The following is a 22,366-nucleotide window of genomic DNA, read 5'->3' on the forward strand; positions in this document are numbered from 1 at the left end:
AACAATGCGGGGTGGTAGGAATTTTATGGATTCCTGCAGATTCCGGAGGTTCAATCACAAAAATGTAGGGAACATGTGTGATTTCAAGCAAAGTTGAAGGTTTGCAGTCATTGTGGGTAGAAAAATGGTGTGGCGTGCATGGGAAGCACACCACCCTGGACTCGCCCAAATGTTTAATTTTCAGATGTGTCTAGGTCTTGTAGATTTCCAAAAAGTGCAGCCCTCACCATTCCAAGTGGGACGATTTTGAGAGTTAGACAAGCTCTCATGGTCCAAATGTAAAATAATCAAATGTCCTTTTGCTTGCTGTTGGGATAAGAACTTTTAGTGTGAAGGGGGTGAGATGAAAGACTGTTGCCCCCTTCAGTTGAGGGTGGGGTCATAACCTTGCCCATACTGGATGGTAGCCACCATCCCACTATTTCTTAAAAATTTCCTCTTATCTAGTAGGTTTTCTGCCCAACGGGATGTGAATTGGGGTAATTGCTCAATCTGCCCACTGGTGGGCAGAACAACTTTGTCCCCATTTTTTTTGGGGTGGGGGTATGGCCATACCCCCATCCTCTTTTTTTGAGAAAAAATCTTCCCTGGTCTCTGTTGGGCTTTCTGCTCCCCCCCCCCCTTGGGGCAGATGGACCTTCCAAATATAGGCCAATCTGACCCCAAGGGGGGCAGAAATGGCCAACAGTTAAGTTGCCCCCACGGGGACAGACCCTTGCCCAAGGGGCTGCCCCCCAAACAAAAAACACACACACTCACCAATCCCTGATGCCTACCTGGTTTGTGCCCCCTCTGGGGGCGGATCGACCTCATAGAAATAGGCCGATCTGCCCCCTAGGGGGGGCAGAAATGGCCTAAAATAAATTTGCCCCCCATGCAAGTGACCCTTGCTTAAGGGGTCGCTCCTTATCTGAAAAAAGTAATTAAAAAAATCCAGGTGCCTAGTGGTTTCTGCCCCCTTGGGAGCAGATCGGCCTAATTAAAATAGCCCGATCTGCAGTGGCCTAAAATAAATGTGTCCCCCATAGGAGCGACCCTTGCCTAAGGGGTTGCTCACCTTGCATTAAACTGATGTAAATTAAAAAATCCCGGGTCCTGGACCAGCTCGTCCCAGGCACCTGAGGGGTTAAGGGAAAGACAGTTCCCTCCTGCCCCACAAAGAGTAAAGAACTAAGGGCCTGATTTAGAGTTTGGCAGAGGATTTACTCTGTCACAGCGGTGATGGATATCATCTACCGAAATATAAATCCCATAGGACATAAAGGGGTTTATATTTTGGCGGACAGGCTATCTGTCACTTTTGTGACAGAGTTACCCCTCCACAAAACTCTATATCAGGCCCTAAGTCAAATGTGCATCTCCTGCTTAAGGCACTAAGCAAGCAGGATGCTAGCTTCTTTATATTTACAGCCCCATTTTTAAAGGGAATTACTTAAAGAGTCATCATATTGCCTGATGAGTACCCATATATAGTAGAGAGAGGGGGCTCTACATGTAAGGCACAGAAGCATAAAGGCAGGCTCTCTTACATAACAAACTACTGCAAAACCGCAACATTTGAAGGCCTTATCAGTCTCAGAAATATTTGGGTCTAGGGGGTCCAGGTTTGTTTTAGCTGAAGTCTAATGGCTCAGGCCTGCATTACGTTTTCTCAAAGAAAACCTTAATACTCCTTTAGTACAATGTGAAAAGGAATGGAGAAGCTCTGAAGCAGTAATTTACCTTTACCTCTTGTTTCCCAAGTCGCCTTTGACTTGTGGATGCCTAGTGTGTGAACCTTTGCAGTGAGCTGAGATCACACCTGACTTCTTGGAAACCTGTAGGTATGGAGTGTCATAGTCTTTTGGTTTGTCCAGTTAAACATTTTCAAAGATGAAAGATTTCTCCTAGTTCAAATGTGGAAGTTCCTACCGAGAGCAATCACCAACTTCAGGCTGATATTGGCATTTCCTAACTTTTTAAACCAGAAATCCAAACTTTGTCTTAGACTCGTGCAAGACGATGGTGACCTTTCGAAGACCTCTTCATATACACTCTCCAGGTTGGTCCTAAGGGATATATGTTTTTTCATAATTTTTACTACGAGTGATGAAGAACTATGTAAGGCGTCAAACTCCCAACTTGTATTGAGTGGCATAAACTCTGTAAGTGACTTAAAATGTGCTCGTTCGTTACGTTTCAATTTACTTTAAATGGCAGCAATTTTTCCTAATGACTTTCATTGTCGAGTTTTCTTTTTTTCTCATACATTCTGAACTCCTTATTTACTGGTAGACACATGCGCTTAAGAACATTTTTATTGGGGTATCCACTCAAAGTTCCATCTTACGGAAACATAAACTTCTTTAGCTCAATCAGCCTGCTAGACTTGGAATCAAACATCGTTCATTTTAAAAAAATCTGAACCATTTACTGGGTGGTAAATGGAAAAGGAAGGACTGGGAGATGTTGATGCTCCATTGTTCTGTCTCCCAAGGAACGATAATTATAACAACTGAGTACACTGTTCTGTGAGTTGTGTTTCCTCATACCCAATTACGGGAGAACACAGGTCACCTGAGACACATAGCTATTTAGAAGCAAGATCCCACACCTGCCAATTGGTGGCATGCTTCATCATCGGCTTACTCCTTGTCAGGCTGGCGCTGCAATGCCCGACAGGCCCGCCAGGCCCTGCCGGAGATCATTTAGAATAGTGCTAACAGGAACTGTAGGAATACAATAAAGCCTAAAGTGTGATCCAATGATAGGACTGGAAAGATTGAAGCTAAAATTGACTATAGGTACTAGAATCACTTTTTATTCAAACCTGGAGTTCCTATGCCAAGCAAAAAACAAACAAGTGGAGAGAATGTTGAAAAATAATGTTCCTACCCTACCTACAATAATCTGTGTATGGAGATACTACAGAATGATGATCAACATGCTTCACGCCGTAGATGTGCTTACGGATCAGGTGGCATTTTTTTCAGGACCAAAAACCGATAGAAAGATAGCTCTAAATTTAGGGGGGTGTCATAAAAGTTTGAACTCTGGGTTTGCAGCCAGTGGGTAGGTCCAAGGACTGCAGCTGAACTGGCAAACGTTTTGCGGACGCTTAGTGGCCCGTGATTTCTCAAGGGGCCTGTTCCTTACTTTGGGAGGGTCACCTGACATAGGAAGTCCATATGTTAGTATTAGTTACACGCATAAGACACACCCCTTACTTATGTCAGGTATTTCAGCATTCAAATGAGGCCTTATTTTGTGGTGTGTCATCAAACATATCCATACACAAACACTCATTGTACATTTAATTTTAACATCTTTCCAGTTTTTATACACTATAGCTCAATAAATGGAGCAGGCCTCTTGATATCTAGATTGGAAATAGCAAAGTATTTTTTATTGCCATAACCTTCTTTTAACTTTAATAATCTTTCTAATTTACTTCTCTTCATGTTTATGAATCTTCTATATATCATTTCTCATCTTGATGTAATCAAACATAGTGGTCCCTCTCTCAAGGATGCAAGGGAGCTTCACTAAATGATTGAGACAACTGGATCCTCCTATAGCAATGAATGTTTCAAGATAAAGAAACCCAAAACAAAAATAATGGTGCACACTGTGTCGGCTCACAAATTAAGACATTTATAACAGAACAGGAATATATTTCATATTAAAAATGAAACTTTGAAAGAGAAAAGATCTTCCAGGATCCAACTCTTACATTAACATCATCAGCCACTTGGCACTCTCAACTATCCTATTGACTTGAAAGAAAACAATTTACAGCAGGAAAATGATGGGTGTACCTTTTTAGCATGGAATACCAGTGACAAACTTCATTTCGTATATTACAGAAACCAAGAGAGATCTGGTATTTTGTTAAAGATCTGAAATCTGTGGACGTTGTTAGTTTAATAGGAATCCCGAATAAACTTCCTCCAAATTTCAAAGCATAGGCAAGTGCCTTTTCTCCTTACCCTCTCGCAGGAAGTGGGCTGTGCTTTCATCCTTTCAAATATGGGGTACCTTTCATTGCTTGTACTATATGTTTTCTATTACTTAATCCTTCTATTTCTATACCGGCCTAATACTTCTGTGATTTACTAGGCACTGTCATTTTGATGAATTTCATTTGAAGGATAAAATGATTGATATGATGTTACTTTATGGTTGCCAAAGAGAAATGTACATAATAACATTGACATTTTTAAATTGATTCTTTTGTTGGGTTTTCTTCCTGACTTATGTCTATCAAAGAAGAATTTGTTGGATTTGTTCTTCGACATTCCTAAAATAACAGACCTTCTGATGTAGAGATGACACTTATCCTGTACAATGAATGGCTGTCACACATAACTTTGTTCTTCCAAAGCCATAATAATAAATGCCGGAGGTACTGTGCAAAAGTGTTTGCTTCAGCTCTATCCCTTTTAAGACACAAAGATGTGTTTAGTATGGTACTGGAGTGCCCCATATTTGACCTCATTGTCAAGAGCATAATTATCTTGCAAAGCAGTCCAGACTATGGGGATCATTATGACCCTGGCGGTCCTGCTCTGCCACGCCGGTGGCCAGACTGCCGACAGCGTGGCGGTGCAGGACTGCCAAATTATGACAACGATAGTGAACTGGCTGCATTGCAGCCAGTTCACCACCTGTACCGCAAGGGGGATAGGACCGCCTGGCCGAAGGTTGACCACCTTCGACCTGACGATCAACCTAACACCGCCGGTGGTTTTTTGAGAATACTTACCGCCAGGGATTCCGTGGTGGCAGCCCTGCCACAGAATCCCTGGTGGTAACAATACTGGTGACAGGAATACTCATCCCTGTCGCCACTGCAGGACTCCCCATCCACCCCCTCCATGTACGACCCACCCCCTGACTCCATCAGAAGCCCCTCGCAAGCAGTGAAAACCCCTCCCCGATCCCTATTCTGTTCTCCCTGCCCCCCTGATCCCTATTCTGAATCCCCCTGCCCCCCACACATCCATGCAGGCACACATCACACATACATACATACACGCACACATACACACACACTCATTCACACACACATGCACACATGGCCATAACACTCCCCCCACCCCTGCATACACCCATTCACACAAGCACACATACACTTTTACATACACGCACATAAACACACACAACACCCCCACCCCCTCCAGTCACACAAACACACACACCCATTCACGCACACAACACTCAACACTCCCCCCGTCGGTTGATCACCTTACCTAGTGGTTGTCCGGGAGGGAACGGGGTCCAAGGCGCTTGCTCTGCTTCCAGCGCCCCATCACCACAACACCGCCATGCCATTTACAGTGATGTAATACGGCGGGCAGTGTTGTGGTGACATGGCGGTGGCAGTGAAGCAACCTCCATTAGACTGCCGACTGCCAGTATGGCTGCTGGCTGCTACCCCACCTAATAGTGTCGGAAAGCCATAATATGGTGGTCTGAAGACCGCTAACACTGGCGTTATTTGGCGGGTGCGACATTGGCGGTCTTTGTGAAAGACTGCCAATATAAATATGAGGACCAGTATTCAAAGATGCTAGAAGTGTCGCTATGTGGGCAGGGGCAGGAAATATGAGTGACAATGGCTACACCCAGTGATGGCCATTCCTGTATACTGATAGGCCCTTGGCAGATGGGTTGCCATTTCAGACATAGGCATCAGTAGAGCCAGACAGGGTTCTGTTGGTGTAAACCTTGTGCTTCCCTCAATAATAGGTAGTGCAGGGAAACTAGACGTTTGGCAACATATGACCACCGACGATTTACAGTTTTTTAATGAGGCCTATAGTGTAACAAGCTCAGTTTAGACCATTCATTTGTTGTAGCATTTTTGACACAATGTAATCATTTGATTTTATTATCACATATATTTACCCTCCTGTGCTGTATTCATAAACATAGAATGTGTCCCTGGAAGTCATAACAGTATAACACTATCCCTAATTATTCTTAGTAATCATGAACTTAAAAAACTGCATTTTAGTGCTGACACTTTATCTAAAATGGTTATAGATGTCACATAGAATACCTATGATTTGATATGTTATTATATGTGTTTTGTCCCTAGAGTGGCAGGTGTGACCCCTGCATGGTAAACAGGTGTGCACCCCTGCCGTGAGTGCTGCACTTTATGTGAAACAGGCATCCTGGATTTTTGTTTGGCATCCTGGGAAACTGTTCAGAGTGCCTTCATACCCTCATAGGACTCTTGTCATTGTCCTTGTCCTTGGTTGTTAAAGAAAGTGGTGGCCCTTGTATTGAGTTTTTGTGAAGTTTAAAAATGACCAGACCTTTTTAGTTCTTATCTAAAGACAGCTTCCAGCTGTCTGAGGGTGAAAGCATCTTGTGGACCATGCCAAAAACTTACAGCGTGCTTGAAGCTCACTCATTGCTTCCCATTGTTTGGCTTTATTGTGGCTCATTTGTTTGTTTCCAATTTGATGGCTAGTCTATCTCTTCTTGTGTTTATCCATCTCCTGGAGCATATCCTTTTCACCATACCTTTCTTGGCTGATTTTTTAGGAACTACGTTTTTCTTTTTCATTCAACACTTAATGAGAATGCACAAGTTTTGTTGCTATCTCCCTCTTGTGATGCTTCCCCCATCAAATACCCACCCCACGTGCTGGGTTGCTCCCTACGACTCACAACTTGTCATTTGAACAACAGCAACAGTTTTATTTTGTCCAAGGTATGATTAATGAACAGACTTTAAAGTCTGATTTTATTTTATTCTCTGGATAACACATATTGGGCAAAGGCTCAGGCCTTGACTGATAAATGCTTTAATGGCACTGTGGAGGGGGCCAGCTGCTGCATTTACTCAACTGGCATTTGAGGCAGAAGGTGTAATTAGGATTACTGAAAAGGAGATGTCTCTTTTCTGGGAGGCACATACCTCTGATCTTGGGTCTCTTGAAGATGACCATATGGCTGAACTTTCTTTCAGTTCTGAGTCCTGTGGAAAGTAATTTAGGCATTGGCAATTGTTCTCCTTCACACTTGCTCATTATTTTTAAATTCGGTTCTGGAGTCAAAGGTATTTGAAAAACAAACCATGCCTTTTAAGAAGATTGGAAAATGTCGAACTCAGTGTACAGTTTTGAAATACCTAAAGATGTGTGTTTGAATTTTCTCCAGTGTATTAAAATGTTTTTGTATGCTTTTAAAACAATTCTTTGCAAACAAGCATTAGCACAAGCTATAGAGTGGCACTCTCATTATAAAGATGAGACCTACTGGCTTAGCCAGTACATGTTCTCTCTGTCAGGAAAGAATGTGGTCTACTGACCTCTTTTAAGCATGAATGTGAACCCTACACCTTCTGCTTACAACTTGTGTGTGTCAAGTACATGTGTGGTAGATTGCGGAGTGAGGGGTTGGACTGCCATTCTTGTTGCTCAAAGTGAGAACATGTCTCGCCCTTTAGTGTTTCCCTGATTGCTGCTTCAGGAAGGCTAGTAGCAGCCAAGGTGCAAAGACCTCATACTCCATTATGTTTCGGATACCCTTGTTTGGTGCTACTATTATGCTACCTGCTGTGAAGGCCACCATTGTGCATAAAACTGTGCCTGAAGAACAGCCAGAAATTGACAGTTGAAAGAAAAACAAGCCAAATTGTCTAGGAGAAGAAGCTCAGCATGGTCCTGGTTTGTGGAAAATTCAGAAGAAGCAGTTTAGCTTCACCCAATGCAGTTCCTGTGGCTAGCTCTGTGAAGACACCAGAATGTCATTATTTTATGCAGCTTTCCCACTTTAGACCCCTGAAGGTCTAGTGCTACCACTGCTCCCTTGGGTGTCCGTCTCTGAGGAGCTGCCGTATTGGCCTGATGATCACAACTGATGAAGGTTAGTAACCAAGGAGCAGGTCGGATGTGCTGTTCAACACAAGCGATGCACAGAAGAGTGAAATGCCCATCCACAGTTTCCCTTCACTGGCACTGAAATTCAAGGGTTTAAAGTCACAGACTGCACCAACCAGTGCCACTGATACCATTGAGCAGCTACTATGGGGCTGGGCTTGCACAAATTGAGAAACTGTGTCTGGTTTGCACATAGGGCAATCCTGAAGCTGGAACTCTCACCTTTCCCCATATCAGCTTTATTTGCATAAAGACTTTTGAACTTGTGCCTAATCAATGCCTATACATATAACAGTGCCTAAGTTACACTACATTATGTGCATTTCCATTTTCTTGTAATGTTTAAGTGCTTTCTTTAGAAAAGATAAACACTACGCTGGACAATATGTTAGTGTGTCTGCAGTTTCACTGTTGAGGTATGAGCTCCTGGCGTCACACTATTTATCTGAGAAACCTTTGATTGCTTGCTCTCCTTACCCTGAGAGTTAACTACATAAAACATGTATTTAACCCAGTTTGCAGAGCCATAGTAGGACAGACACCAAAGGCAGACAATTCCGAACACCCAGTTGTGGCCCATTAGTCCCTGTCTTCTCTGTGGTCTCCAGGACAGAGTCTGCAATTATCACTACTAGGGTCCGCATGTTCCTGCAATTGTAACATTACACACCACACTATTTAATAAATACACACTGTACCTACATTTTGTTAACATTTCCATGAATATTGCACCACTTTGTTTGATAGCATCTTTCCTCTTTTAGGTTAGACAAGATGGGGTCATATTGCACTTGCGGTGCTCTGTCCCAGTCTGTGCTTCAAGACACCATTAAATGAACTCACCAGTCACAGATCTGGACAGTGTGTCTTAATATAACAAGTATGTTGTTCTGATGCAGGCATGCTGCACTGGGAACAGTACAAACACAGGGACCAGAGCATCAGTGAATTGTACACTGGAGGTATCAAGCCACTGGTCCAGCTTTCTCAGCAAAAGGTGGTCCTGGCATTCCTATCAAGGTATGTGGTTGTAGTATGTGACTACAGTCTCCTGCAGCAGAATGCCTGACAGCCACTGGGGCCTCTTTTCCCCCAAAGTAGAGGTGCCGTAAGGGAAGGGAGGGAGACAGTAACTGTGAGCCTGATTCAGAGTTTGGCGGAGGGGTTACTCTGTCTCAACAGGAGTGGATATCTTGTCCGCCGAAATATAAATCCCATAGGATATATTGACATTTATGTTTTGGTGGACAGGGTATCTTTCACTGTTGTGATGGATTAACCCCTCCACCAAACTCTAAATCAGGCTCTATGTGTCACTTCACAGCATCGAACAACTAGTGCACTTTCCGACAGCTTCCTTGCCTCTGCATCCATGTCTTTAATACGAGGTGAGTGCCTAAGTAAAGATTTCCATCATTTGCAAGAGGTCTTGTCCCCATACATATGACTGAATGCCCCTTTGCTATTGTGCCATTTCACATCTTGCACCAGCATGGTAGATATTACATAAGGGGTTGCACAAGCATATTTGGTCCCTTCTTTAATTCCAAAATGACCAGGGGATACGAAAAGTGGACCCAAACAGCAAATGCATTTCTGGGCAGTTAATATAATATGAGTCAAAATGCTCAGCTCAGTGCATGAATCTGTAGAAGCACTGAGCCAGCACAGTTTCATTCTCAGTGTTGTTGTTTTTTACATTTTCAAATCAATCTTTCACATGATTATTCATATAGACAAATCTCCAGCACAACCTGCAGTTCTGGTTTCAGAAACAACCTCTGCATTCCAGTGGGCACTCCCTAACAAGGTCATTTAACTTTTCTTTTCTCCCTAGGTCCCTGTTGCAATCTCCCTGGGGCCTCTGAAAACATTACATAATATTTTACATTTTCTGACAAGTCCCAACTATGCGGGAGACTCTCAATCATGCACCATAAGTTTCCTTTTGTGCATTTTGAACATGTCATCATTATATTTGTATTGACTTCATTGTTTTTTGCTCTAGGGGACAGTCTCCAGGTGCTACAGCTGAAAGGAGCGCGCCGAGGAAACCATACCATGCATCTTGAAATATCTGACAAGCAAGGAATTATGTCCCTCCAGAACCTGACCGTCAACGTTTGCGATTGTATAAATGGTGGCACTTGCTTAAATACTGTAACCCCTCCTTTGTTGGGGGGTGGAGCCATTGCCATACTACTTTTGGCTCTTCTTCTCCTCTGTGGTAAGTTGTAAATCAACCTAAATATTTATATAGAAGAGTTGAAATGGTGCCTTATTCACATGAGAAATATTATTTGATAAGCAGGTTAGTGAGTAAGAGTGATGTGCAATTCCCACACTTTATGCAAACTGTTGTCAATGACAAAAAGTTGCAGCTAAGTGCTTACAACTGATATTTGGAAAAGGGTCTGTGACAAGAAAGGTCCTCTGAGACAGATGGGCTATACTGGGTGTCAAGAAGTGTAGGACGCAGATTCTGAAATCTATTGGTGTTGAGGCCAATACTTTCTTAGCAAAAGGAGGAAAAAAATATAACATGGGGTACAATGAGAGAGAAGTGTGAGGCCCGGAGTGGGCTGAGGGCACAAGTATTATGAGAAAAGGATTATTAAAAATATGAAGTACCATGAGAAGGTAGAGGTTGAGACGGAAAAGTCCCCTGCATGGTGACTGATGTTCACCCCTGCTCTGAGTTCCCCAGCCACATGGATATCTGGATCCCTGGTACTGATTTCTGTATTTAAGTAATCATAGATTGTGCAGTCTTGTGACCTAGGCCTGTCCCATGGCAATGTGGTCTTGTTAGAGCTGGTGGGGTGAACAAAGCAATTAGGCTTGGAGTGTTAGCAGACTACTCACCTTACCTGAAGCTATGTGACACAAGCACGGTAGTGGCAGCATACCCATTTGCTGTTCAGTAGTAATCAGTAGGGTGAATATTTATTTTTACCTATGGCACTGGAGTAGTATCTACTAGCTCACTCATGAAAAGCTCAGTGGCTGCAAACCTAATTCATCCTTGGCCTGTATAGTTTATATGTAGTATCGGACAGCATGTGATAGTTGCATGTGCGTACTGGGATGCATGTGTGTTTGTGTGGATGGCAAATGGCATGGAAGCCTATTGGTTAGATTTTAGTAACACAGAGCATGGAAAGGCAGGAGTAAGTGAGGACTGCAACACCCAGATGGTAGTCGAGGATAATTGACATTCCCAGGATGGGGTGGAAATACAAATTTTACTGTGCAAATTAAAGGTCTCCGAGTCTAGGAAGAGATACTTGTCAGTGGGGCCTGCCTCAATGCCAAGAAGGTTGCGAGGCTAATAAGATTGGTACTGGGGGAATCTTGATTGAGAGGAAGGCTCAGTCCTTTGTAGCTTCTTGGGGTATATTTCAGTGGGAATAAATCCAGGTTAGTCCCTTGTCCTGTATTGTTGGTCAATTAGAATCGGGGACACTCCTGTTGTGTAAGACTTTCTCTTTGGCAAAGGGCAGTGTAGAGAAGACACAACTTCAAAGGAGCAGACACCCATAAGTTGAATTTCAAAGGCTCAGACACTAAGGGGGTCATTCCTACCCTGGCGGTCCGAGACCGCCAGGGTAGTGGACCGCGGATGCACCGCCAACAGGCTGGCGGTGCATCCAGGCCCATTCTGACCGCGGCGGTAAAGCCGCGGTCAGAAAAGGGAAACCGGCGGTTTCCCGCCGGTTTTCCCCTGGCCTGCAGAATCCCCCATGGCGGCGCTGCAGGCAGCGCCGCCATGGGGATTCTGACCCCCTTCCCGCCAGCCTGGTTCTGGCGGTTTCGACCGCCAGAACCAGGCTGGCGGGAACGGGTGTCGTGGGGCCCCTGGGGGCCCCTGCAGTGCCCATGCCAATGGCATGGGCACTGCTGGGGCCCCCTAACAGGGCCCCACAAAAGCAACTCCGCCGGCTCCATTCGGAGCCGGCTTCATTGTTGCTGTGGGTTTCCCGCTGGGCAGGCGGGCGGCCTTTTGGCGGTCGCCTGCCCGCCCAGCGGGAAAGCCAGAATGACCGCCGCGGTCTTTTGACCGCGGTATGGTCTTCTGGAGGTTCCCGCTTGGCGGGCGGCAAACTAGGAATCACCACCTAAATCATATTTGTATCTTGAGCTGGACTATAAGGGTGGGAGCTAGAGTTCCACACTTTGCTCAATAGCATTGTTTATTCAGAGGAGATCACCACACCTTCTAGCTGCTGGAACCAGAACTAGGGAAAGTCTGCTATTCTCCCTGCTGGGTGAGGGGCTATCACCCAAGAGTCAAGATTACTTGCTCTGAGTCTGGAGAACCAGCATTCTATCTGCCTGCCAAAAAACAGTGGAGCCATTGAGGAGGAGGAAAGCTTCTGGAGGGCGTGAGGCCCAGGAAGGATCCTGCCAGGTGTGAGATGTCTGGCTCAGTGAGGGCCATTGGTGCAGCACCAGTCAGTAACTGGTGCATGTCAGGTGAGGTCCACTATGAAGTAAGGGCTGTCAGTGACCCCTGTGTGCCAGAAAGGGGGCCACTATGAAAAAGGGGTCTTTACCCCTATGCAGCAACTGCTGGTGATCTCTGGGTGCCAGAATGGAGCCACTGTGAATAAAGGACCATCGCCTGTGTGCAGCACCAGTTGGCAAACCTTGAATGGCAGATGCGGGTCACTATCAAGCAATTGCTGTAGCCTTTGTGCAGCATCAGTCAGTGATCCCTGTATGCCAGGTGGGGGCCACAGTGATGTAAGGGTTGTCATCTGTGTGCAGCACGAGTTGGTGACCCCGTATGCCAGGTGACGCCACCGTGAAGGACCATAGCCCGTGTGGAGGGGCCGCTAGTGACAGCCAGGAATGAGGCAGCCTTGGAAGCAGGACTTTTGTCCTGACCAGACGTGCCGTGGCTGCTGTGAGGATCAGATAATTATCACAAGATCCCACAGAGGAGGACGTCTGACACCAACACGTGGCATCTGGGAACTGAAGTAAGTCGAATGTATTATTGGGAAAGACTATGAGAGGTCACAAACCACAGCATCAGGAATCCAGAGTCCATTTAGACGCACCCTGGTCCTCTCACACTTGTAGATTGCCATTTAGTCACGAGAAAACTGTTTGAGTACAGAAGATGTGATAAGGACTTGCATGAACTTAGCAAATAGTGCTTTTAAAGTTGACTGTTAGGGTCTGTTAGAAATGGTGTCTTTGGTTGGCAGTCAGGTTACCCCTGTCCAAGCAAGGACCCTCATTCTAGTCAGGGTAAGTCACACAGAATCCAAATTATCCTGTGTTCACCCTCTGGTAGCTTGGCGCTGAGCAGTCAGGCTTAACTTAGTAGGCAATGTGTAAAGTATTTATGCAATAAATCATTCAATAACACAGTGAAAACACCAGAAGAATACACCACAAAGGTTTAGAAGAATATAGAATAATTATCTTAGTAGATTAAGGTCAAAATGATCAAGATTTGATAAATACAAGTTGAAATATCACTTTTGTGATGATAAGATGAGTTTTAAGGTCTTTATAGAAACAATGGTCTTTTGCAAGCACAAAGTACCTGGTTTGTGTCAAAATTACACGCACCAAGACCGCAGAGGAGGAGATGAGTTGGAAAAGGTAGATGTGTGTCGGATTTCCGGGCACACACAGACGATGCATTGATTCTTTTCCATGCAGCAAGGGCTTTGCGTCGAAGTCAGGCATGCAGGCTTGAATCCTCTTTGAGATTAGGGGTCTTTGGATGCCCCGGGGACGATGCAGAGAAATCCTGAGCGTCCAGGGTGAGGTCACAGGAGCTGCGTCGACCCCGTGGGCGTTGCAGGGAAATTGCGTCGATTCCTCTCAGAGGAAGTCAGGCTGCATCGTTCCGGCTCCGTGAGGCGTCGATCCGGTGGGCCGTGCGTTGAAGTCCAGTTGCACCACTGGCACTGCATCAATCTCCACTCGGGGAGACAGGCTGCGTTGTTCCGGTTTGGTGTGCAGTGATTTTTGCACCGCGGGCAGGCTGTGCATCGATTCCGGCAAGCTGTGTGTTGATTTTCACCGCACAAGGAGTTCTTTGCAGAGGTGAAGTCTTTTTGGCCTTGAAACTTCAGGAAACAGGAGGCAAGCTCAATCCAAGCCCTTGAAGAGCACTTCTCAGCAGATTCAGAGGCCAGCGCAAGGCAGCAGAACAAAAGCAAAGCAGCAGTCCTTTATAGCGAAGCAGTCAGGTGAGTCCTTTGGACAGCCAAACAGCTTCTCTTAGCAGGTTGCTGGTTCTGGTTCAGAGTTTCTTTCCCGGGAGGTATCTTGTCAAGAAGTGTCAGAGTTGGTAGGGTCAGGGACCCCGTTTATATGCCTAAATGTGCCTTTGAAGTAGGGGAGATTTCAAAGAGTGGCTTAGAAGTGCACAAGGTCACCATTCAGTTCCATCCTGTCTATCAGGGTTCCAGTAGGGGGTTTGGCAGTCCATTGTGTGAGGACAGGCCACTGTCCTTTGACATGTAAGTGTCAGGCCCTCCAAATCTCCCAGCCCAGGAAGACCCATTCAGTACGCAGATGTGTGCAGGTGTGACTGAGCATCCTGTGTTTGGGGTTGTCTGAGTGAAATGCACAAGGGAGTTGTCAACTAAGCCAGCCAGACATGGATTGTAAGGCACAGAAGGATTTAAGTGCAGAGAAACGCTCACTTTCTAAAAGTGACATTTCTAAAATAGTAATATTAGATCCAACTTCACCAGTCAACAGAATTTTGCATTACCATTCTGACCATACTAAATATGACCTTGTTACACCTTTCAGATCACAATCTACCACTCAAACGGTGCATGAGGGTAGCCCTAATGCTACCCTATGAAAGGAGCAGGCCTCACAGCAGTGTACAACTTTAGGAGTTTTACACTACCATGACATATAAACTACACAGGTACATGCCCTGCCTTTTACCTACATAGCACCATGCCATATGGGTTACCTAGGACCTACCTTAGGGGTGATGTATATGTACAAAAAGGGGAGTTTAAGGCTTGGCAAGTACTTCTGAATGCCAAGCCGAAGTCGCAGTGAAACTGCACACACAGGCTTTGCAATGGCAAGCCTGAGGCATGGTTAAGGGGCTACTTATGTGGCTGGCACAATCAGTGCTGTAGGCCCACTGGTAGCATTCAATCTACAGGCCCTGGGCACATGTGGTGCACTTTACCGGGGACTTACAAGTACATTAAATAAGCCAATTGGATATGATCCAATGTTAACATGTTTTAAGGGAGAGAGCATATGCACTTTAGCACTGGTTAGCAGTGGTAAAGTGTGCAGAGTCCTAAATCCAGCAAAAACAGTGTCAAAAAATGGAGGGAGGCTGGCAAAAAGTTAGGGGTGACCACCCCAAGGCAGTCAGGTCTAACAGGGTCAAACTGAGGTTTTGTCAAGTGGAAATGCCATATGCCGCATTTGGGAGTTGCCAGTATTGAGTGGGTAATAGCAAGCCTCACTAGAATGGGATGGCGGTATTTGTGGACACCGCTCAGGACAATGTTAGGATGCTGACCTTCAGAGACTGTGGATGTTGTTTAGTCTGCTGCCGCTATGCTTTAGGTGCTCACAATCGCACCCATTGGGTGGGTTTAGTCTGGTAGAGACCCTGAACTTCAAATTGGCTCTCCAGAAAGGGAGAAGCTCAGGCTAACTGACCAGTAACTGGAGGAGAGGCGGTGGGAGATACAAGAGGAATGGACCCAGGAAGAGAAATTTAGTGAGCCAGAGGAGACGCTAACAGAGAAGAAAGAGCGAAGAAAGGAAAGGGAACAAAAACTAGGGAGGGAAAAGATTTACCTGAAAAAGGAGAGGCTTAAGATTGAAACAGAAGAAGGGACTTCACCTCTAGTTCAGGCCACGCAGTGGGCAAGATTACAACAGAACTTGTACATGTGTATGTGGAAAGGCAGGATGGCCTAGAATGTTTGTAAGCTTTGAGGTCATTTGAAGGGTTCAAACCTTGCATGAGTTGTCTAGGGTAGTTGCATTAATTGGTCACTTACCATTCAAAAGAGCAGCTGTCATTGAAAGGATGGGTTATATGATCTACAAGCACATGAAGGAAGCTCAGATTAGACAGTCTGGGCTGAAGTTAGCTCAGTACCTTCAGAGGATCCGGTACTTCAAAAGAGCAGATGATGTTCCATTTGAAATATAGATTTATGTTGTATTGCATAATTGGAATGAGTAGGTGAGAAGATTGGACGTCAAGGATTTTCATTCTCTGAAATGGTTGATGGTGATAGAGCAACTCAAGGGGAAGTACTCCACCCCACTTAGTGACTACCTGTCCGAATTGACAGAGAGGCATTAAGAGACTTGCAGTGTTGGCTGACAAGTGGTTAGCTAACAAGGTTGGGGTTGGGAAACACTAAGTTGACTGTGAGGATGGCCTACTTAATAGTAAGCAAATGAATACTGAGCCAGGTGCCAGCAAGAGGCTAGTGGTTCATTGGTGCACAGAAACATCCTGTTATCACTGGCCCACAAAATTCCCTGGCCAGGACACTTGGGCATTACAAAACCCAGGATAGGTTGAGACCTCTCTTCTAATGGCCACAGATGCATAGAGACATGGAGCGGTGCTGTAGAACTTGACCCAGTAGCTAAGTGAGTGGTAAGTCAGAAGGGGGGGGCATGGCACCATTAGTGCCTCTACCAGTTGTAGATGTTCCATTTGAGCATTTGAAAATTACATTGTAGGTCCATTTGACCCTCACTCACTTTCAGACAACAAGTATAAACTGTTTTTTGTGGGTCATGCTAGCAGGTACCCGGGGGCAGTATTTCCAAAGTGCATGGCTTCAGAGGTGGTAATAAAAGCTCTGCTGGGCATCTTTTCCAGGTTCCGATTTCCAAAGGCAATCATCTTAGACAAGGTCCTTATGTTTGAAAGAGATGTGGGAGCACACTTGTGTGACCTACTACTTCTCTATGATGTAACATACCAGTGGTTTGGTGTAAACACTCAAAAGCATGATGGGAACTCTGCCAGAGAACTTAGGGATAAAGTCAAATTTTTCCCTGTCAGATCTAATTTTTCTAAAGAGATATTCTGCAGGAGGAGGCAAGGTTGAGACCTCTGTATATTTGTATGGACATCCAGTGGGAGTTCCCCCCACTCCAGTTAATGATGTGTGGAAAGGAACCTCGGAGTCTCCCCAGAAGGATGTGTTGGACTATGTAATTTGTCACAAATTTGGTGGTACAAGTCAGGCGAAGGAAAACATTCAGATAAACCAGGCGACTAAGAAGACTGGTATGACCAGAGAGGTTATACTGACTGGGAATAAAGATGGCCAAAAAATGTTGGTGCTAATGACGATGTGTACAACTGCTTTGGAGGACAAAATTGTATTGCCTGTACAAGTTAGTTCAGAAGACTTCTGAGGTTAACTACTTGGTGGACACGTGTCACAAAAGAACCAAGGAAGTTGTTTGTTGTGAACTGCCTCACCCCTTGAAAAGGTGGACAGTGAATTTCATGGCCACGGCAGAGAAGGTTGAGGAAGACAGTAAGCCTGTTGAGTGATCATATGAAGAATGACACTGTGAAAGGGGTGCAGTTAACCCCTGAGCTAAAGATTGAGCAGCAGGGAGAGTATGGAGAAGTGCTGGGACTGTTTTCCAACCTCTTCCCACTGGCTTCGGGTATGATACCTCTCTGTGTCCATGACATACAAAGATGACAGTCTGCCAGTGAAGAGAAGAATATACTGAATGTCTGGCCAGATTCGGGTATGTATTAAAGTGGAAGTTGTCAAAAAGTTGGACTTTGAGGTCATTGAGAGATTTTGTAGTCCTTGGTCGGGTACGAATGCAAACAAAGGATCCCCTTACTTGCAGTTCTGTGTGGACGATGGACCCTTAAAGAGGCAACTAAAACTGGCACCCATCTAATCCCAGGATTGGATGAGCTTGTGGACTGATTAGGAGATGGAAGGTACTTAAGTGCCTCTGATTTGACCAATGAATATTGGCAGAATTCCATAGCACAAAGTACTAATGAGAGTACTGCATTGTTTATGCCAGAGACATTCTATCAGTTTAAGGGAATGCCCTTTGGGTTGATAAATGCTCTTGCACTTTTCAGTGCCTGGTGAACCATGGTGTTGCGGGATGTAGGAGTTCTCATGCCTTCCTGAGTGATACTGTGGTGTCTAGCAATTCATGGCAGAACAACATGAGACACCTGTTAGCTAGGATACTGGAGGCGAAACTGACCGTCTAGGTGACATAGTGTCAAGTGGGGAAGTTCTACGTAGTCTACCTTGAGCATGAGGTGGGCATTGCCAGGGTCACCTGTTGGTTGCCAAGATAGTGTCTGAGAAGGAGTAGGAAGTACCTACTACCCAAACTGAAGTTAGGACTCAAAGGGTATTACAGGAATTTTGTGACCAACTATCAGAGTATAGTTGCCCCACTGACTGCACTGACCTCCAGCAAGTAACCCAGGAATGTCATCTAGACTGAGGCTCAAGAGCCCTGAACTGCTCGACCATCCCTACCACTGAGAGTCAAGTGGTGAAAGGGGTAATACTTTGCGAGTTACTCTGGACCCATAGTAGTCTGGGCTCCGGCACATCAAGAGTAAAAGGCCTCACTCCCACAGTTAGGTCCAGTAACTCCAGCTTGCCCTGTGGCCCTCGAAAAGCAGTTCTGACAATAATACTGTTGGAAATGGTGTACCCCAGGAAGAAACACCTGGGTAAGTACATACCATGAGATGTTACAGCAGAAAACAGAGAGTACCGTTACATTGAGGATCCTAAGAGATGTGGGATTGTATGAGACAGGAAGAGGTATAAAACAGGGTGCCTAGGAGGAGAGTAAGCACAGAGTAACTATCACAGGACAGTGAGGAAGTACTCTGAGGTAAGAAATATCATAACAAAGGCAGTACCATGACAAGGAGCATACTGAGACAGGGTGTATCAAAAGACTGGAAGTACCATGAGGCAGGAAATAATTTGAGATATGGAGTGTTGTGAAACTGTAAAAACATAAAACAGGGGAATCCATGAAACAGAGAGACCCACTGACTCAGGGAGAACTATGAGAAATTGAGTACAATGGGAAAGAGAACATCATGGAACAGGAAGTACCATGAGGCAGAGACTAATATGAGACATTGAGCTTTGTGAAACAGCAAGAAACATAAATCATGGGAAGTCTGTGAAACAGAGAATTATTGAGTGAGGGACTATTATGAGGCATTGAGTACTGTGAGAAAGAGAACATCAGGAGACAGGTAGAACTACGGAAAAGAGCATGATAGGGAGTACCATGTATTATAATTGTTTTTCTTGTTACATTACTATTACTCCATTTCACATATGTAACCATCCTGACAAAATTTTTATTGTGCTTTTCATGGTGTTTCTTATCAAAATTATTTAGCTAATTAATAAATACATTCAAAAATATATGAGGATGAATACCATGTGACCCAAACTACACAACACAGATTGCATTTTTATTAGGTGTGTCATATGATCAGCAGTTACTTGAGAAGGGAAATATCATGAGTTTTTCTGCAGAATGTATGCCAAAGGTTGCTGAGCTAGAAGCTTCTGAATGTGGATATTTGGTATGATGAACTACAGCAAATTTGCAAAATTTGACAAATATAGTTACTGGTTGTCTGGAACACATCCAGGTCGATGTTTCAGAATGTGTGATGTCCAAAGGACCCTTGGCCATAGGTCACTTTACTTGCCACAACGACTCACACTGCCCTTTTCTGAAGCAGGGATGTAGCTACTATTAGTGCAGCAGGTGCAGTGTCACCGGGCCCCAAGAACCCTGATAATTACTGTATTTTGCTACCCCTACATCAATCAAAGGGGACATTTCCATTGGTTGTACCAGAGCCCATGGCTTCCTTGCTACACTAGTTTGTCTCGTCTTGGCAGCCCAGCTCCTGCCACTTTGAAAATAAACAATACTGAGTTCTCTTGAGTTAGCGGTGCTTTCATACATGTTAGACTGCTATAAATGTTCCCCGACGCCAATGCTGACATTGCCTTGGCCCTTGCCCTGTAGTGTCTTGCCTAGATTATTACAGAATTTATGATGGCCCTCCAATGCGCAAAAACTCCGAAGAGCCTGGAGCCTTGTGGCTCATACAATATAGGCCTTCAAGCACTGTGAGAGTACACTCTCCCCATTGGAGTCTTCACACCCTTTCTTGCTGCAAAAGAAGGGTCATTTCAGGGTCTTTGGCAGTGACCACAATTATCCGTCTGACCAAAGAGCTGCACTCCCGAGCGAGCTCTTTCTGTCTTACCAGTTTACAGGATGCCCAAGGGTGGCTACCCACAGACTACCAGCCATCCACCAGCTCAGTATGAAAGCCTCACTAGGAGACCACTTGAGATTCAAGGCGCATCCTGCTGCAGTGTCCTCTCTTCATCTCATGCAATGTGGGTGAAGTGTTATCAAATTATTCAAAGTTTAACAATTTCATCTGAGGTCAAATGTTACCAGTCTGGGTTCTGCAGGTGACAGTGGGCCAGATGCAGCAAAAAAGCAAATTGCAACTTGCAATTTGCGAGTCTGTGCGACTCGCAAATTGCAAGTCGCAATTTGCTATGCAGAAAGGTGTCTCAGACACCTTCTGCAACTCGCAATGAGGTCGCAAAGACCCGCCTCATTAATGTTAATGAGGTGGGTCGCAGTTTGCGACCCCATTGCGAGTATGGGCACTCACGGGGATGGTGGCCTGCTGGAGACAGCAGACCACCATGTCCGTGACTGCTTTTTAATAAAGCTGTTTTTTTTTTTTTTCTATCTGCAGCCCGTTTTCCTTAAAGGAAAACGAGCTGCTTTTAGAAAAAAAAAAAAAACTTTAGTTTCGGTATTTTTCAGAGCAGGCAGTGGTCCTTAGGACCACTGCCTGCTCTGAAAAATCATTTTGTTTCTATTCACAAAGGGGAAGGGGTCCCATGGGGACCCCTTCCCGCTTGCGACTGGGTTACCATCCACTTCAAGTGGATGGTAACTGCGATTCGAGTCGCAAAGAGGAAGGGAACACCCCTTCCTATTTGCGAGTCGGAAATGCATTTTGCGAGTCGGATCCGACTCGCAAAATGCATTTCTGCATCGCGGAGAGGCTTTTGCGCCTCGCAAACGGCGTTTTTCGCAGTTTGCGAGGGCGCAAATCCTTTCCTACATCTGGCCCAATGTCCTGCTGAATGGTCCTTGTGTGTCCTGGAGCCGGTGGCTACAACTCTCCCTTTCTTCATCCAGCTGGTACGATGAGCATTCACTGGGGGCTATATGCACAATGTGTGAGGCAGGGACAGAAAGAGATGTGCAGGTGTGACTTCCTGCATTCTCGCTACTGTCATTGCTTCAAGGGGCTGCGTGCTGTGACTTGCCGGGAATGCAGCTAGCCACGAAGGTGGGAGCTCTGGATCTTCAGCAGACGAGGAAGTAGAAAAACATGTATTTGCAGAGGCGTCAACATCTCAGCTTACAATTATCTACGCAATTATTATAACACATATATGTAGATGAACTATTCTTCTATAATGCCTCAAGATGGCATGCAGCTGAGACTGTTGTGAGAAACATTGCACCAGTGAGGGAATACAGCTCTGTGCTGTTGTCACAGGTGACACACTTTTTAAACAAGGTGCCAAGGTCATGGCTGTCTGTGTATATGAATGCAGTCTATTGTGAGGGACAACACACATTTGCATGTGAACAACATTAACTGTCCTAGACCACATACCACCAGTGCTTAATTTTGTGCTTGTTGTTTCCGGTGCTGAGCATCCGCACTTATATTTGAGGGCCGGGGCTTGTTCTTCTGCCTCAAGCATTTGCTACGAGCAAAAGATACACATGGAAAGACGGAGGAAAGGAAAAACGAAACATCGTCACAAAGAGAGAAAGTTGAAAGCTGCAAGAGTGAGCTGAAGGGGCAATGAGTGGCTTTATATGGATTGAAGAGGCCTGAGATGGTTTTAGGATTAGGCCGCCTCAGCATTCCGTGTTCCCACATTTAATTGCAGCAGCTGCCAGTTTAAGAGGAGGGCTTTGGGCACCGGCACGTTTTTATTTACAAATTAAGCACTGCATAACACTATGGGTGGCAGCACATTGCACCGAGATTGTGAGAGGGTGTAGTAAGGGTGACCAGATTTTGACAGACATAAAAAAAGGACTAAAGACATTACTCACTTTCATATCTGGCCTGTCCCGTTTTTTGCGTAGCTTTGTTAATGTGTGCCTATATATGTCTGTGTATGTGTGTGTGGGTATACACACACACATATATATATTTATATCTCTACACACACATGTACAAGACTACATATATAAAATTAGCTATGGCTTGACTTCCCACGCTGCACCCCCTGCCCGCCCCCACCCACCTCTCTCTGCCCCCCACTCCGTCTCTCTGCTGGGAGCAGACAGGGGACAGTGTCGCCTGACAGTAACAGATAAAATACTTTAATTAT

General features: G+C 45.1%; 1 protein-coding gene across 1 annotated transcript in view; it reads left to right on the forward strand.

Annotated features, from left to right (window-relative positions):
• The window catches only part of LOC138303752 (cadherin-like protein 26), a 398,556-nt gene that overhangs the window by 292,972 nt on the left and 83,218 nt on the right, over positions 1–22,366 (forward strand). The window contains exon 12 of the mRNA XM_069243135.1: positions 9,886–10,104. Coding sequence (XP_069099236.1) covers positions 9,886–10,104 — 219 coding nt within the window. The remainder of the gene's footprint in view (positions 1–9,885; positions 10,105–22,366) is intronic.

Source organism: Pleurodeles waltl, chromosome 7 (genome assembly GCF_031143425.1).
Source record: "Pleurodeles waltl isolate 20211129_DDA chromosome 7, aPleWal1.hap1.20221129, whole genome shotgun sequence".
Classification (NCBI taxonomy): Eukaryota; Metazoa; Chordata; class Amphibia; order Caudata; family Salamandridae; genus Pleurodeles; species Pleurodeles waltl.